The following is a 15519-nucleotide window of genomic DNA, read 5'->3' on the forward strand; positions in this document are numbered from 1 at the left end:
GGACAGATTGTGATGAAAAGACCAACATTGTAAAGATGAATAATTTATATTTACCGCTATATATATGTGTATATTTTAATTTTGCAGGGATGTGGCGCCTCCCACGGTGCTCCCCTCCGCCCCCCTGGTGGCCCCCCTGCCCCCCTTGCCGCCTGAGCTGCCCCCCGAGGCAGCCCTGTTGGCGCGCCGCCTCAGGGCCATGGCGGAGGCCCATTTCAGCTCGCACACGGGCAAGCTGTCTGGCGTCGAGGTTAACGAAATCATTCTGGGGTGAGAATAGTACTACTTACTTGTATGTAATGTATTAGATAGAAGAAGAGTTGCGTGGTACAGAGAAACGTCTTTGTGAACTCCTGCCAAATAGTGCAATTTTGACATGAAGGAACATTCTTGGTATGCTGTTTTACTTGCCATATCAACTGTTACGATCACATGTAAAAGGTTAATATAGGTAGTGATTTCTTCCCATATGTCAATATGCTGTTGTCTTGCCGTATCAACTGTTGTTACAATCGCCTGCAGATGGTTAATATGCTGTTGTCTTGCCGTATCGACTGTTACAATCACGTTCTGTTGTATTGCCGTATCAACTGTTGTTACAATCGCCTGCAGATGGTTAATATGCTGTTGTATTGCCATATCAACTGTTGTTACAAGCGCGTGCAGATGGTTAATGTGATTATTCTGTTATGGCACCACCAGGATGGAGAAACACTGCCGCCGAGGGTCTGTGCCTCCGTCGGTGCGCCAAGCCCTCTTCTCCCATGCGGCCGCTCTCCTTCGAAGGGGCAAAGCCGGACTCATCCAGAGGGCCAGGAGGCTCGCAGACCAGCAGATAAGGACTCCGCATACTTCCTCGGACCCCTTGGACAGGTAGAACACTGTTCCTAAATCCACAAGATCTCAAGTCAAAATAATGTTTTTTTACTTTTATCTTCTTAACCCGATCTTCGCCGTTGTTGCGTATATGATCCAATGGCGTGTGTCGCATATGTGATCCATGAAGTTTCTCTAAAACACGCACATTGTGTCAAAGTGTGCCATGTTATGAGATTGAGAGTGTTGAAAAGACCAGTAAAGGTTAATGTGTCCTTATTTCATACTTAATAAAAATGGATTTACACTATTTTGATAATAATAATGACAGTCTCTTTTAAAAGAATGTATATTTCTCTTTTCCTCCTGTTTTCTTGTTAAATTGTGGATTTATAAATATATATTTTTTTTTTATTAAAATTATCTGAGTATATTATATAAAGCATTGTACTCCCAGGAGTTAATAAACTCATTCATTCCATCCCTGCTTCTTGGCATACTAAATGACTAAAATATAAGTTGATTTTCAAAAAGCTCTGAAAGCACCGAGTTTTTACTGGTTTACAATAAAAATTGTACGATAATGTGTCCATATTAATAATATTAAATATATTGTATGGTTTATTTTTCAGACTTAAAGGGATAATAGAAAAAATGAAACCTGCCTTACTAGAAAACTACAAAACGGAGTCGCAAAAAATTTTGGAATTGAAGTAAGTTCTATGTGAAAAATCAGGATCATTGCAATGGGTGACTTTTAAAACCTTTAGGACGGGTTGTTTCGGAGAATCTGAACAATTCATCAAATTTCAACGTTCATTTTCAAGTTCTGTGAAATATTTTTTCAAGTTCTGTTTTTATTTCAGTTTTGTCAAGTTACTAGCCTACAATGATATAAAAACAGAACCTGAATAAGTCTTTCACAGAACCCGAAAATGAAGGTTGAAATTTGATGAATTGTTCAGATTCTCCGAAACAACCCGTCCTTAGTAAACTTGAGAAATTACGACATTTGTCAAAGAATTAAACAAAATAATACACATTTCAAATAAAGAATTGTAAATTAATTTTTTTTTAAATTCTTTCCTACTTTATCGCTTCTCTGAATCATTCCAATTTTGAAAATCAAATCAAATCCCACTTCTAGAGTTCATCAATTGATTTCCAATTTTGAAAATCAAATCAAATCCCACTTCTAGAGTTCATCAATTGATTTACAATTTTAAAAATTAAATCAAATCCTACTTCTAGAGTTCATTAATGAGTTGATTTGCAAATAACTAGCTATTAGTCCATTATAAAAATGCATCTTTGTGAGGATCTGAAAAGTCCCGCCCACGTTACGAGAATGAAGAATTGAAGATTTTATCAGCGACTGTATCACTGTGCTAAGTAGGTACTATATTTTTTAATTTCAGTAAACAAATTGTTTTACTAAACTCCACGCTCGACGACGATAAGAAGACTCCCGAGAAGCGGTTGCCGAAACGCAGGTTCTCCTGGAATGACCAAGTTCGGTGAGTACTGATGTTGCAAATATGAAGCAAACATAATTGATTAGTTTAGCCTTAGAAAAATCATGGGAAAAGACTAAATTAACACACCTCGTGCGGGCGAATTAAATTGAATTTTTAATAAAAAAAATTATGCCGTACTCAAAACACCCCAACTATAAAATTATTTTCTGATATAAGCCTGCTTTTGTAATATGACTCCATGAACAGAAGTTAAAGTCAGTGTTGATGTTCATATATTATTATATTATTTTTGCACAAAAAATTTCCCAATCTCCAGTGCGATAAGTGTAAGGATGTATTTCCCGTTCTACGGGTTTAAATATAGTTACCTTTTGATAAAATATACTTTCGCACAAAAGACAAGGAATTGAAGATGGAGAAGGCTTGGTTAACATTTTTAAATACATAAACATACAGTTGGGACTTTTTTTTTTTTTTTTAAAGCGGAGACGGTTTACACGTAGTTCCCGTGAGCACTTAGGCCATAGGCCCATTGTGCTGTCTCCCATTTTACCTCAATCCTTTAACAACAACCCAGTCGCTTTAATAAATTTCACCAGGGTTGTCATTGGGTATATGGCTATGTCTTCTGGTTCTACTGTATGTCTCCCCAGGTATGTGAGCCTAGTTCCCACCAGGGTAGGACATTGGCACCATAGGTGAATCGGAGTCTCTTCATACTCTTCACATTTCCTGCATCGATTGGTGTTTTCCACTCCAAATATCTGCATGTGTCTCCTGAGATGGCAGTGTCCCGTTAGTAGTCCTACCAGTTCCCTCAGCGAGTTTCTGTCCATATCGAGTAGTTTCTTGGTTCGTCTAGGGTCTGGTCCTTTTATGAGTACTTTGGATTTTCTCATTCCAGGTGCCCTCTCCCATTCTTTACGGTGCTGGGATTTGACCCACCTATCGACATGTAATTTTGTGTGGCAAGCTGCTACTCCCACGGCCGGCTCGGATCCTACAAGTGGTGCTTTCGCCCCCTTCCTTGCTAGTTCGTCAGCCCGCTCGTTGCTCTCAATGTTGGGACCCTTAAAAATAGCTAAAATTATCAGACAGCAATGCCTTTTCCTCCATTCGAGTAGGATAGGAAGAGTGTTAAGCATGTTTTGTCGACGTGAACCCGTTGTTTATTCATCACCATCTGCATTTGTGTTCTGTAATGTGTTAAGTTACCTGTAGTGTGTGGTCCATAAAGGCTGATAAGCTGTGCATACCGTGAGGAAAGCAAATACAATTAAACAAGTATTTATTTCTGGTTTCCATCCGTCAAGGGTTCTAAGCCATCGTTTCAAATGATGGAGAGAAGGAAGGTGAATTTATGTATTCATTTTATTTAAATGGGCCGATTTCATAATTATATGGAAAATTAGTGATCATTTAAAAAAATATTTATTCATTGAACTCCGTTAATTCGAAATGAAACAGGGAATCTCATAAACCAAATTTCGAGTTAACAAATTGCCGAAAAGTCTAGTTCCGTGGCCGCCCCTTTAAATTCAAATATAAATTTTTTAATAAAATGACTTATTCACTTGTAAGTCAAAGTTTTGATAACAAATTGGGGGGCCCTGAATTTGGTAAGGCCAACCATCCTTGAGGTGATGTTTATTACAAAACAGAGCTATAATAATCTCCCCACTATACAAGAAGAATATACATAGTACTTAGCAAACTGTTTTAACATGATTCTAGCTCCTTGCTGTCGGACCTGGTGAAGGAGCAAGGACTATCTGATGATGAAGAAGCCATGGCCAGGTACCTTCACCGAGTGGTCCTGCCGCTGTTTCCCCTCGGTTTTGTCCGAATGCCCACCCTCCTTCAGCAAGCCAAGTGAGTACACCCTTCTGGTATCCGACACCTTCTCACACACCTGGTCCCCTGGTACCATAGATAATAGAAACGAGGGAGATAGATCATCACCCATACTGCTGCAAATTGCATCTACCCACATCATGCAATAATGCATAACTTTTATAGTTCGTTTGGTCGTATCTTCCTTTGTTGATCGCCATTCAGAATTGAAGCAAAACCTGTAGTGGCTTTATCCATGTTTATTGGCCGAATCTGAACCTTCTCTATTCTTTTTGTTTCCTTACTTGAAGAAATTGTATATAATCATAGATTATATCTTGTGATGCAAAAACGATTCAGCATCTGAGTTGAAAGAATTTAGTATCGCTAAAGTGTTCCTTTCTTAAACTTTTCGTGCCGTGCACTTTCTATAAGCCAGAACTCACTGTTCACATTTTTTTTTTACATTAACTCCACACAGGATTTGTCATCTTTGGGGATGCTGTGTGGATGGTCTTTGGAGGGAGAGGAAGTAGTGAACATGGGTCTTTGAAGAGGCTGACAAATTGTTCCACAGCCGAGCTGTTGAACTCAAGAACAAATCAACCATGTACATATGTTAGGCGCTCGTTTAGCGTGTTTCCCGACTATGCATCGAAGGGATCAGTGACTAGTTCCTCGGAGCATTTAGCATTGTAATACCGGTAGAACAAGGATAACATATCTACCTGACACCTATGTTTTTAATAATAATATAACTCATGTGCAGCGCTGTTTTGTGCTATTTCACTTCAGTTCTTACTCAAGATTAATTTATTGGCCCTAATACAAATGTTATATGTTACAGACTCGGAAAGATTCCTAAATCACTGAATGACAGCGGGAAAACAAAATTACACTCCAAGAGTGCTGACTTGAAGCAGGCAGCCTCCTCTCAGCAGCAACCTTCCCTCACCAAGGCTTCCAGCAAGATGTCCATTACCGAGCCTGTTAAATTCTCTCTTGCAGAAAGAAGTATAAGCGATCCCGAACCAATGGCTCCTATACAACCCAGAACTCGCCCTGTCACTAGTTCCATATGCGTAGGAACTGACCTTAAAGAATCTGAATCAAAGATATCTGATCAAAACGTTAGTAGAAACAATGTATCACCAAATCTAATTGATCCTGATAAGAAGTCCCATAATAAAGTTCACGCCGATGGCAGACGATCTGCCTCGCCGATGATCGGTGATAACATATCTATTAGCGTCACAAGCGTCTTCCAAAAGAAAAGCGATGCCATCGATTTAAAGACATCTCCTTCGCCGCCAAAAACTGATATGTATGTCCATCCAAACAGTAATAGTTCCTTGACGATAACGCCAGTTTCTGCCACAACTGGCAAGGACTCGAGTAAGAATACACTGCCGACGAAAGTAAGCAATTCGGTGACAATCACGCCCAATCAGTTGTTGAAACCGTTAGAAATCAACGCTACCACCGTTGTTGCGAGTCATCAGCAGTCCGTCAGCCCCGGTTCTATCAAGGTCAAATCAAACAACGCTCTCTTCGGCAAGGCTACCCTGGCTAAAATCATATCGGGGAAGAATTCTCACGATCCCGCTAATAGCAAATTGGATGGAAGTAAAGATGGACATAGAGTCAAGACACTTGATCACAGCAGCAAAACAGGAGAAAAGATATCCTCTAAGTTGCCTCATATATCCACCGGCTTGGATTTGATCACAAAATCTAGCAATTCTCTGCCAACTTCGCCCCTACCGCTGCTGTCTAAAGCATATTTAGGATCCGGCGAAACTAAATTGTCCAGCGAAGATTTCAAGTCTCTCGTCGGCAACGATATGTTTGTCAAACCCAAATATAAGACTGAACACTCATCTTCATCATCGTCACATCATCAGCGATCTTCTAATTCCATCCCTCTGTCTCCGACCAATTATCACAAGTCATCTGAGGTGAAAATCAGTGACAAATACCAAAATGATGTTCACAAATCGCCGCATAATGATGCTCTGAATGTTTCTCCGACTTCAAAGCATTTGGAACATCCGCCTATGTCTAGTTCAACGCCAACACAGCCTACATATGTTCTTAAACAACACAGAATTCAGAAGAAGTACGACGCCTTAGCAGCGGAGACTTTGGTTGCTCAAAAAGATAGAGATGGAAATTCTCATAGGGACAACAGCTCCCAAAGAGACAATAGTGGCTCCCAGAGAGTGCTATCTGTAGAAGGAAGTTCTTCAAGGGAGGGTCATTCCACCTCTAAAAAACTGAACTTTCCTTCAACCACTCCCAGAAGTAGAGAACTTTCGTTAAATCTGGACGATAGCAGTAGCGACGACTGCGTAGAAATCGTGTCTGAATCTCAAAATAAAGCCATCACATCTGTTCTCCGAGACGACGATGTCAAACGGAGAGAAATCATCCGCCTGGAGGTGGAGAAACAGTACCGGAAGCTTCATGACAAGCCGCAAGCAAACAGTGATTTCTCTATTAAAAGCATTGTCAACGATGCGTATTCCGTGAAAAACATTCTCAAATCATCGCACGACAGTCACGATGTGAAGAAACATGTCAATCAATCCAACCCGCAGTCGGTTATCCACGGAAACTCAGATTCTGTCCTGAAATATCCACGGAAAACGCCCGAACCGGACGATGAACCCGAACCCAAGAAATACAAATTGGATATGCTGGGAGATTCCGAGCCCAACTCGAGGAATGCTCAAAGTTTTACCGGCGATAGTGCCGTTAATGCGGTCAAGGGCGAGGCCGTTAGCGTTATCAAAGACAATTTTTTGCCCAAGTCTGATAGGTTTATGGAGAGGACCCACAGTGAAGAGAAGGAAGCTGCCGCCGCCATGGACCAAGAACTAGACGTCAATACTGTGATGCAAAATATTAAAAGTCTGCAAGTGTGTACCAAATATTGATTTTATATTCTTAACTGTTAACAACCTTAGTGGCTAATATTTCCCAATTAACCTATTACAGTAGAACCCCGTTAATTCGAAAAAACGCGTAGTGCCAAATTTTCACCAAAAAAATATCCACAAATTTTTTTTCATACAAAATGGTTTTTTAATTCGAAATTTATTTTTGTATAAATCATAAAATTTCGTAAATCTGAATCTAAAAGAAAATATGTTTTACGTGGAAATATGTCGTAGTTTTACGAATTTACACCAAATATCTAAATTTAAAGGGCCGGCCGCGCTGGTAATCGGCCGCGAAAATAAAGGAATAATTCCAAATCCAGGGGACATCAAAAATCAAATTTCAATTCGATTTTTGATGTCCCCTGGATTTCGAAATAATGAGGTTCTACTGTATCCTATTTACACTGACCATAAGTAGACATTTGATTATAAATTGAATATACACTACCTATCTATAGTATATTATGTCAGCCTTATGTGTTTCCTGTGCCATTGTCTTTTGTATGATGCATCAAAGTTATATGTGACAGATGTACAAGGTATGGCATTTATCACAACTATGTTTTTTTTTTTTTTTTTTTAAAAGAAAGACAAACATTCCCAGGTTACGAACAACCCAACAATGTTTGAAAATCTCCTACTACCACCACAGAAAGCCGAAAATGTTGCTTGTGTTGTGGTGGAGGACTTAGCCAGCCGAGGAATCGAACATGTGACGCTCGGGTGAGACCCAAGCGCTATGCCCACTCAACCACTGACCGGTCAGTGCAAGTGCAACCATAAATCCAAGCTCTGAAACTAAGAGGGTTCATTTAATATGTTAATATATTTTTTTTAAATTATTTGTGAAGTTATTACAGTCAAACCCAAATAATTCGAAAAAAGGCGTAATTCACAATTTTCGCCAAAAAAAAATTCCCAGAAAAATTTGATGAAGAAATTTTTGATGTCCCGTGGATTTCGAATAACGGGGTTCTACTATATGTGCCCTGAAATGTATTTTTCCTAATTTATTGCATTTACATATTTTAGTTTAGTCTATGTTATATTTTAGTTATTTCTAATATTGTAACGATACATTTGCAGGATCTACAAATGTGTTCAAGTGACGCCCTTCCAACGAGGCCGTCGTTCGAGGAGGCCAGCAATAGTTAGTAAAATTGTAATGTTGGTTTTTATTTCATTTCTTTTATTATTTCCTTAATACTAAACCCTAATTACCGCTTTCATTTTGTGTTATCACTAACAGACTACCCACATAATGACATTTGGATAGATAGGCCGTGAGAGAGAATTGCATCTAAATGTAGGGAAAGGAACGAAGCAACCGCAAGCGGCATTCCTTCGCTATTGCGTTATTTGGGGCTCGGCTCGCGGTTTTTTCTCATGTGAATATGCGGCATTATAAGGTTTTTCGAGGGACTGGAAATAAACAGTTACTTTAAATGTTAGATTCATGATTTTTTTATAAATTTTCCAACACACTCATTGTTTTTTAACATTTCCCAAAATGTAATACTATTTGTGAAAGCAGATGAAAGACTATTGAGATTTTAAAATTACAAAAGTACATAATAAAATGCAATTAAAATTGAAATATTTTTTTTAATTAATTTTTTTTTAAAAAACTTATTTATTTACTTTGTCGCTTACCGGTTTTTTTTTCATGTAAAGTTTAAAAATACATCTTTATAAAAAACTAAAAATCATATTTAATTTCACAAACCTAATACAGAAGAACCCCCTTAATTCGAACCCCGATAATTCGAAATTTATACAAAAAAAAATTCTTAGAAATTTATTTTTGTCCGCGCACGAATATTTGTTCGGGTAATTCGAAAAAATTCGATTCGTAAATATGTAGTCTTCTTACGAATTTACTTTTAATAACTGAACTTGAAGAGCCGACCGCAGAGGTAATCGGATACAAAAATTCGATTTACAGGGGAATAATTCGTATTATTACGTATTATTACGAATTATTATTGTTATGCAGTCAATAATTAATAATAATTTATTGGTTGTCGTAGTATCATTATCAGAAAAATGAAGGGCTCGGAGTAAAAGAAAAAAATCTATCTTGCGAAAATAATACTTTAAAAAAAGGTGTTTCAATTATTGGATTATTTGTTGTATTTCTTCAGCGAGTTTTTTCCCACAAGTCCCATAAGCATAATCGTGGCTAAAAATGTATATATCTCAGCCTCCGTGGTGTCTTTTCACTTCATCATTTCAGACTTCTGAGAAATGTCTAAAGAAATTTTTGAGCTTATTTATTTTTTTCGCTGACAATTATTTTTACTGTGAAGAATAACTCAAAAAAGTCTATTTTCACTGAATTTTCACTAACTATATATTTGCTCTTATAACTGAGTTAGTTGAATCGAATTCATGAATAATGGGCGTAAACTTACACTGTTCCCATTATTTACGATGATCAACTTTTCTCTTTTTGGATGTTGAATAACTAGGGAGAGTTTCATCCTCATCAGATGTATCAGATTCGTCGGATGAGCTATCCGAATGTATTGGCAAATCATGAAGATCTTTGTAAACATCTTCATCTTCACTTTTGATTAAAATATCTGCAATGTCTGGTTCATTCAAAGGGTTAAGCATTTTTTATAAAAATAAACGTAAAATATATAAATTGAACAAGTTATCAATACGAAACACAAAGTCAAATCACAGTAAAACACTGTCCAAATTATGAATAACCTAAAATAATAAAATGTCAATGATAATAACAGTATAGCGAATAATATTTCAAATAGTTCACAGCACTAAGATTAACACTATTGAATTTTGTTCAAACTGTCAAAAACTGTATGCAAACTGAAAACAAACACTATCGGTACAATATATGTAAAAAATATTCACATCCAAACACGTGAGGTAATTTTTAATGCAAGATGATTACGTTAAGTGTAAAAAAAACAAAAACCACAAATTTCACTTCACAAAAGACGTCGCTCGCAATAAAAATGTTGTTTACCACCAACTGCCAGACGGTGACTTCACGGAATATTTAAATTGTGAATAACTCCATTGGTAATATATCTAAATCGCTAAAAACTTTTGCAAGTTATGATAAATTGTCCCTAGATGGCAGTAACTTTCGGTTTTCCGGAAGAAATTCAATAATTAATTAATTTTAGGCGCTACCGTACGGGTACGGTCATACTCCTTACGAACTATAAGGTTCCTAACTTGTATGGGAACCTTCAAAAAATACATTTTTATTTATTTTTTTTTAAATTAACGAAAACATTTTAAAATGTTTTAATAAATAAGAATAAATTGAATGAAAAAATTAAAACAAATTTTTTTGCAGGAACTCACAATATATAAATAATACAAAAGGAGATGGAACTACTTTTATGAGTCTCAGTTTGTACCGTAAAGTACACAAATACTCTACTGCTATTATTGTACCGTGTACTAAAAGGCACAATAAAACCCTAGGGGTTAAAGAACTAACTTCCTAATAAACTAAAGCTTGAAAGAAAGATTAACCCCTAGAAACCGGAGCCCTGCATTTGCAGTGTTAAAGAATTGTGCCCATGCACGTCACGATACGCTGCAATTGCAGTGTCCACCTTACACAAAAATCAAAATGTCACTTTATCAAGTATGGTATCTTCTACTTGGCCTTAACTATTGAAATATTGGATGTGATCTTAGGCTCCCTACTTTTATATTAAACTAATCATATTTAGGGGGTATTTCACTATCTCTGATTATGTTCTGACTAAGCACTAATCCGCGGATTAGTCATTTTTTCGTTTTCACTATATCTGAATAACGCTAACGCTCGGGTTAAAGTTCGATTTGACTAATCAGTGCTCGAACTTCACGTTAGGCGCTATTCCTCGAATCAAAGATGGCGTCAAAACATTCCGAGTTTGACAGCTGAGAAGTGAGTCGAATTTTGTTGAATGAATTTGAATGCTTGTATGATCCATCCTGAATTATTTGATTGTGTTCAAAATAAGAAACAATGTATTAATTCGACACGAATCTATCTAAAATGACCTGATAATCAACATAACATAACCAAAAAAATGCACACTTCGCGGTGTGCGGACTGTGACGCATGACAGCCGTGGCAGTAGATGGAGTAACTGCTAACATTTTGCGATGTTGCCAGACTATTTCGAGTGTTATCTATCAGGAAGCTCGAAACAATGGTGAAACGGTCGCCGTTGAATAACGAAGTTATTCTGAACTTTAAAGCCAGCCAACGGATAGCTATTCAGATATTTAGCCCGACATAGTGAAATACCCCCTTAGTGATCTTGAACTGTTGTTTGTTCTTGGTGATCTGCAGTCGTGCTCGGTAACGAAAACAATTTACCAACACAATCTTTATTGGTGTGTTTGTGTCTTAAATAAGCCAGTCTTAACAGCTGGTTAATCCTTCTCATATTTAAGCCTAGCTTTGTTGACTAAGTTTATGAAAAACTGGGCTTAACCTCTGGAATAACGATCGTGCACCAGTGACAAGAATTTTTTCCCGTCTACAAACCAATTGTGCACTGGTGACATTGGAATTTGGCCCTAGGTGGAATTTTTGAGACGCGATTTAAACCTCTGTGCCTTGAGAAAATGACTGTCTCTATGACTGTCATAAGAAAATGACTGTCATAATAAAATTTTAACTGACACTTGCAACTGAATTTGCAAACAATAAAATATTAGAAGATTTCAATAGTGTATCAAAGTCTTTATTTATTTTAAAAACACCTTTTGATTATTTTGGATAGAAATAATAAAACTAAATTCCTGTAATATTCAAAAATCTGTTAATGAAAAAATAAGAAAATACACAGATCTAGGAAATGAGATAAAAAGAATTTGGCATTCTCAGACTATAAAAATATTACCATTTGTTATTTCGGCTACTGGCATTATACCTAGCTCTCTCATTCAAAATTTATATATAAAGATGCAAAAGTCGGTCATTTTGAATACATGTAGGATAGCGAAATATTTATGTTGAGGGATCAGTAGGATTTATAGGCCCTGTTAGGAGTTCTACCGAGCCGAACCCTCTGATATGAAAATATCTGGAGTCGGTGAATTATTTTCCCATTTGATCTCTGGTGGGTTGACGTGTTGTTCTTGTATTGTTTTGTATTTATTTTGCTTATATAATGCACTTGCATAATGTTGATTGACTAGATGATCATTTGTGGAAAAGTGTGTGGAAAGGTTTAGTGTTTCCTATGGGGAAGATTTAACCCGGGCATAAAATCGGAAATTTAAAAAAAATGTTCACATAAATTTATTTTTTTGACAATTAAGTTTTTTTTTAGATGTAAGCTGGGAAAACGTATTACGACATGAACATGAAATTTATGTCAATTATAAGATACAATAATAAGATACAATAATAAGATACAATAATAAGATACAATAAAATAAAATGATATTTTTTATTCTCATTTGTAAAACTAAGAAAAAAAATTTCAGTAATTTTCGCACGGTTCTTCAAATTTTTGGCCAGCGTTCAAAGGTTAAGAACAATTCTCTAATTTCACACAATTTCATAAAAAAAACATGACTTGTCACATTTGCATAAAATAGTTATTTAAGTTTGTCTGCCCGACTCTCCTGAGATATGAGAGCGATGTTCGGGAAAAGTTACAACGCTGTTTGATTTGAATAATTGTGTTTTTGGCTTGCAGCTAGATTCCGAGCTGGCCACCCCACTGCCGCTATCTTCAACAACCAGAATTTTGTCACCAATGAAAACTTGCTGTGAGTTTACTGCTTTCTTTCATTCATCGTTTTCGATGATTTATTCATTCAAAGGATGATTTCATTTTGTTTTATAATTTTAATTGAACGAAACTAAATCCCTTCCAATGGGGGATACCCTGAATACATAATAATTATACCTTTTAAAGTAGCTAAAAGTTTGTGGTTATCTCTAAATAGTATAATACAATGTTGCTATCCACGTCTGTCTGTTTGTGCGTTTACGTCTTCTAAATTACTTAATTTAACGAATTTTGAAAGGGTTTTCACTATCATTTAGAGAATTTCTTCCACAAGGTTTATGTATATAATACATGCATATTATATTTATAGAAAGTAGGGAAAATCGAGCAAGGCGGGTACGCGTCAGCTACTCCATTATAAATAAACTAGCTTACGTGTACCCGGCTGTTGCTGGGGATTGTCCTTAGAAGATAAACATACCATGCAAATTTTTTTGTAGGCATTTTTAATATATGCAATTCCGTAGTACATTATTTTGATGTCTCATAAGGTTTAGCCAGCGTTAGCAATGTAAGTTCCTGAAAATATTTTTTTTTTTGACTTGATTACAAAAGGTTGACTTTTCTCTACTTTCAATAAATATAATATGCATGTATTATATATATAAAGTTTCCGGGAGAAATACTCTAAATGATAGTGAAAACCCTATCAAAATCTGTTGCGTAGTTTAGAAGAAAACTAAGCGCACAAACAGCACATTAGGTCTGGACGAAGTTAATTAATAATATTTGTACAGAAAGTAGCGCAAGCCCATTTACACATAATATGTGTTGTGGTGTAGGTGGGCTACGAATAAAGTTATGGTTTTTGTGTAATTCGAAATCGCTGATTTCGGAGTTACCTAGTTGTAGTAATTAACCCATGATATACATTTGACTTGGGTTTTAAAATGTAAGCTAATTTAAGCCTGTATGTTTATTGTTAGGAAGAAGCAATCCCACTTCCTAGAGACCTCCTCATCACACAACCTAACCACTGGTAAGCTGTTTTACTTTGTTTTTACTTTAGACAAACATTAGTGCATTTTACTTATGTTCATATTTCCAAATCCCTAGTCAATCACTCACTTATCAGAACTAAATCCCTAGTCAATCTCTCACTTATCAGAACTAAATCCATGGTCAATCTCTCACTTATCAGAACTAAATCACTGGTCAATCTTTCACTTATCAGAACTAAATCACTGGTCAATCTCTCACTTATCAGAACTAAATCACTGGTCAATCTCTCACTTATCAGAACTAAATCCCTAGTCAATCTCTCACTTATCAGAACTAAATCCCTAGTCAATCTCTCACTTATCAGAACTAAATCCCTAGTCAATGTCTCGCTTATCAGAACTAAATTAACTAAAAAAATAAACATCTGTCAAATATTTGCGCTGGTTTGAACTAATTTTTCGGGGTGGATGTGAACAGTTTTATAAAATGTATTCATATTTTATTTAAAATAATCACATTTAATTTTTTTCAGGATCACTTCATTGACAGTCACTGCCGACGATGTCGGCAATAATGCTCTCCCAGCTCTATATGACCAAGGCCAGGTCAAAGCGATACGAATAGTGCACTATAACCACCTTTAACTGGAGTATTGAGACACGACTTTACATGACCGAGGCCAGGCACATTGTTACGAATAGTGCACTGTAATCAGGTCCCAAGCCTATATCTGCCGTATAGTGTTCCTTACTATAGCCAAACCACTCAAACTCATGCCGTAAACTTCATGATAATCAAAAGGAAAAATTCACAAATAAGTTTTTCGAACGTTGTGTATTTAAAAAAAATTTATCTAATAAGTGTTAGCCTAGTTTTACTTTTTACACACTAAGGTTATGCGCGTCAATCGTACTAGTTAACGCTTATGTTTGCAAAACATCTGGAAGGTGGGGGTACGTTTACACAAACATTTTGTCAATCGAGCACAAAAAAGAATGTTTTTTGTGACCTTTCTGAAGAAGAAAAAAAATCCTGAATATTCACAGTATGAGCATGAAACAGTTTGCATGTGATCTAATTGTGGACTATAATACCATACATTTAAATGTGCTATACATGCGGTGATAATTCCGTTATCAAGAAAGTTATTCTTTCAATATAACATCTCCGTTCATATCAAAGATGGTATACCGATTGTAAATTTTTACCACTTATAAAGTTGAGAGAATATTTTTCAAACAATCCATTTTAAAGTTAACTTGCGTTGGGTTGTTTCACGTCATTAGAAATTTAATAGTAACGTTGTCAACAAATGGTCATTCAGCGCCATTTTGTTTTTTTGACATTTGAAAAGTCCCCATTAAATGCCGATTATAAGTCCATTTCAGCTTTTGAACAAATTGTTATCAGCGGAAGACAACTATCATGTTGTTAATTAATTATTATAATTTGATAAAAAGCTTAAATGCACCTAGAATTGACGTAACGGGGAGCTCTAAATTTAAAAAAAAAAAAATGGTGCCTGTTCACTGTATTTGGGACACCGGTGTATTCTAAAATTGATGAGATTATTTAAGCGATTTTAATCCTTATGTTTGAAGCAACTGTGTGAAAGATAATGTTAGAATCGCTTGCGCTAAATATGACTTTAGAAAATATTTTTTTATAACTTCACTGGTGGCTTTGAAATATCTATGAAGTTCCGGAGCCAACAACTGA

The 15519-nt window shown here is 36.2% G+C and overlaps 1 protein-coding gene across 2 annotated transcripts in view; it reads left to right on the forward strand.

The window, feature by feature from the left end:
* The window catches only part of LOC149413557 (uncharacterized), a 34465-nt gene extending 19758 nt beyond the window's left edge, over positions 1-14707 (forward strand). The window contains exons 8-17 of one of the 2 annotated variants that reach the window (XM_089644769.1): positions 88-270; positions 703-873; positions 1449-1529; positions 2235-2333; positions 4029-4166; positions 4975-7048; positions 8159-8222; positions 12763-12835; positions 13785-13837; positions 14333-14707. In XM_089644769.1, the coding sequence (XP_089500895.1) occupies positions 88-270; positions 703-873; positions 1449-1529; positions 2235-2333; positions 4029-4166; positions 4975-7048; positions 8159-8222; positions 12763-12835; positions 13785-13837; positions 14333-14346 (2950 nt within the window). In that variant the 3' untranslated portion in view covers positions 14347-14707. Of the gene's footprint in view, positions 1-87; positions 271-702; positions 874-1448; positions 1530-2234; positions 2334-4028; positions 4167-4974; positions 7049-8158; positions 8235-12762; positions 12836-13784; positions 13838-14332 lie in introns of those variants that run through there. The other variant, XR_016304221.1, reaches the window with a different exon arrangement.
* Positions 14708-15519: the final 812 nt, after the last annotated feature.

Source organism: Hesperophylax consimilis, chromosome 21 (assembly GCF_061612785.1).
Source record: "Hesperophylax consimilis isolate HC1 chromosome 21, BYU_Hcon_1.0, whole genome shotgun sequence".
NCBI classification, from domain to species: Eukaryota; Metazoa; Arthropoda; class Insecta; order Trichoptera; family Limnephilidae; genus Hesperophylax; species Hesperophylax consimilis.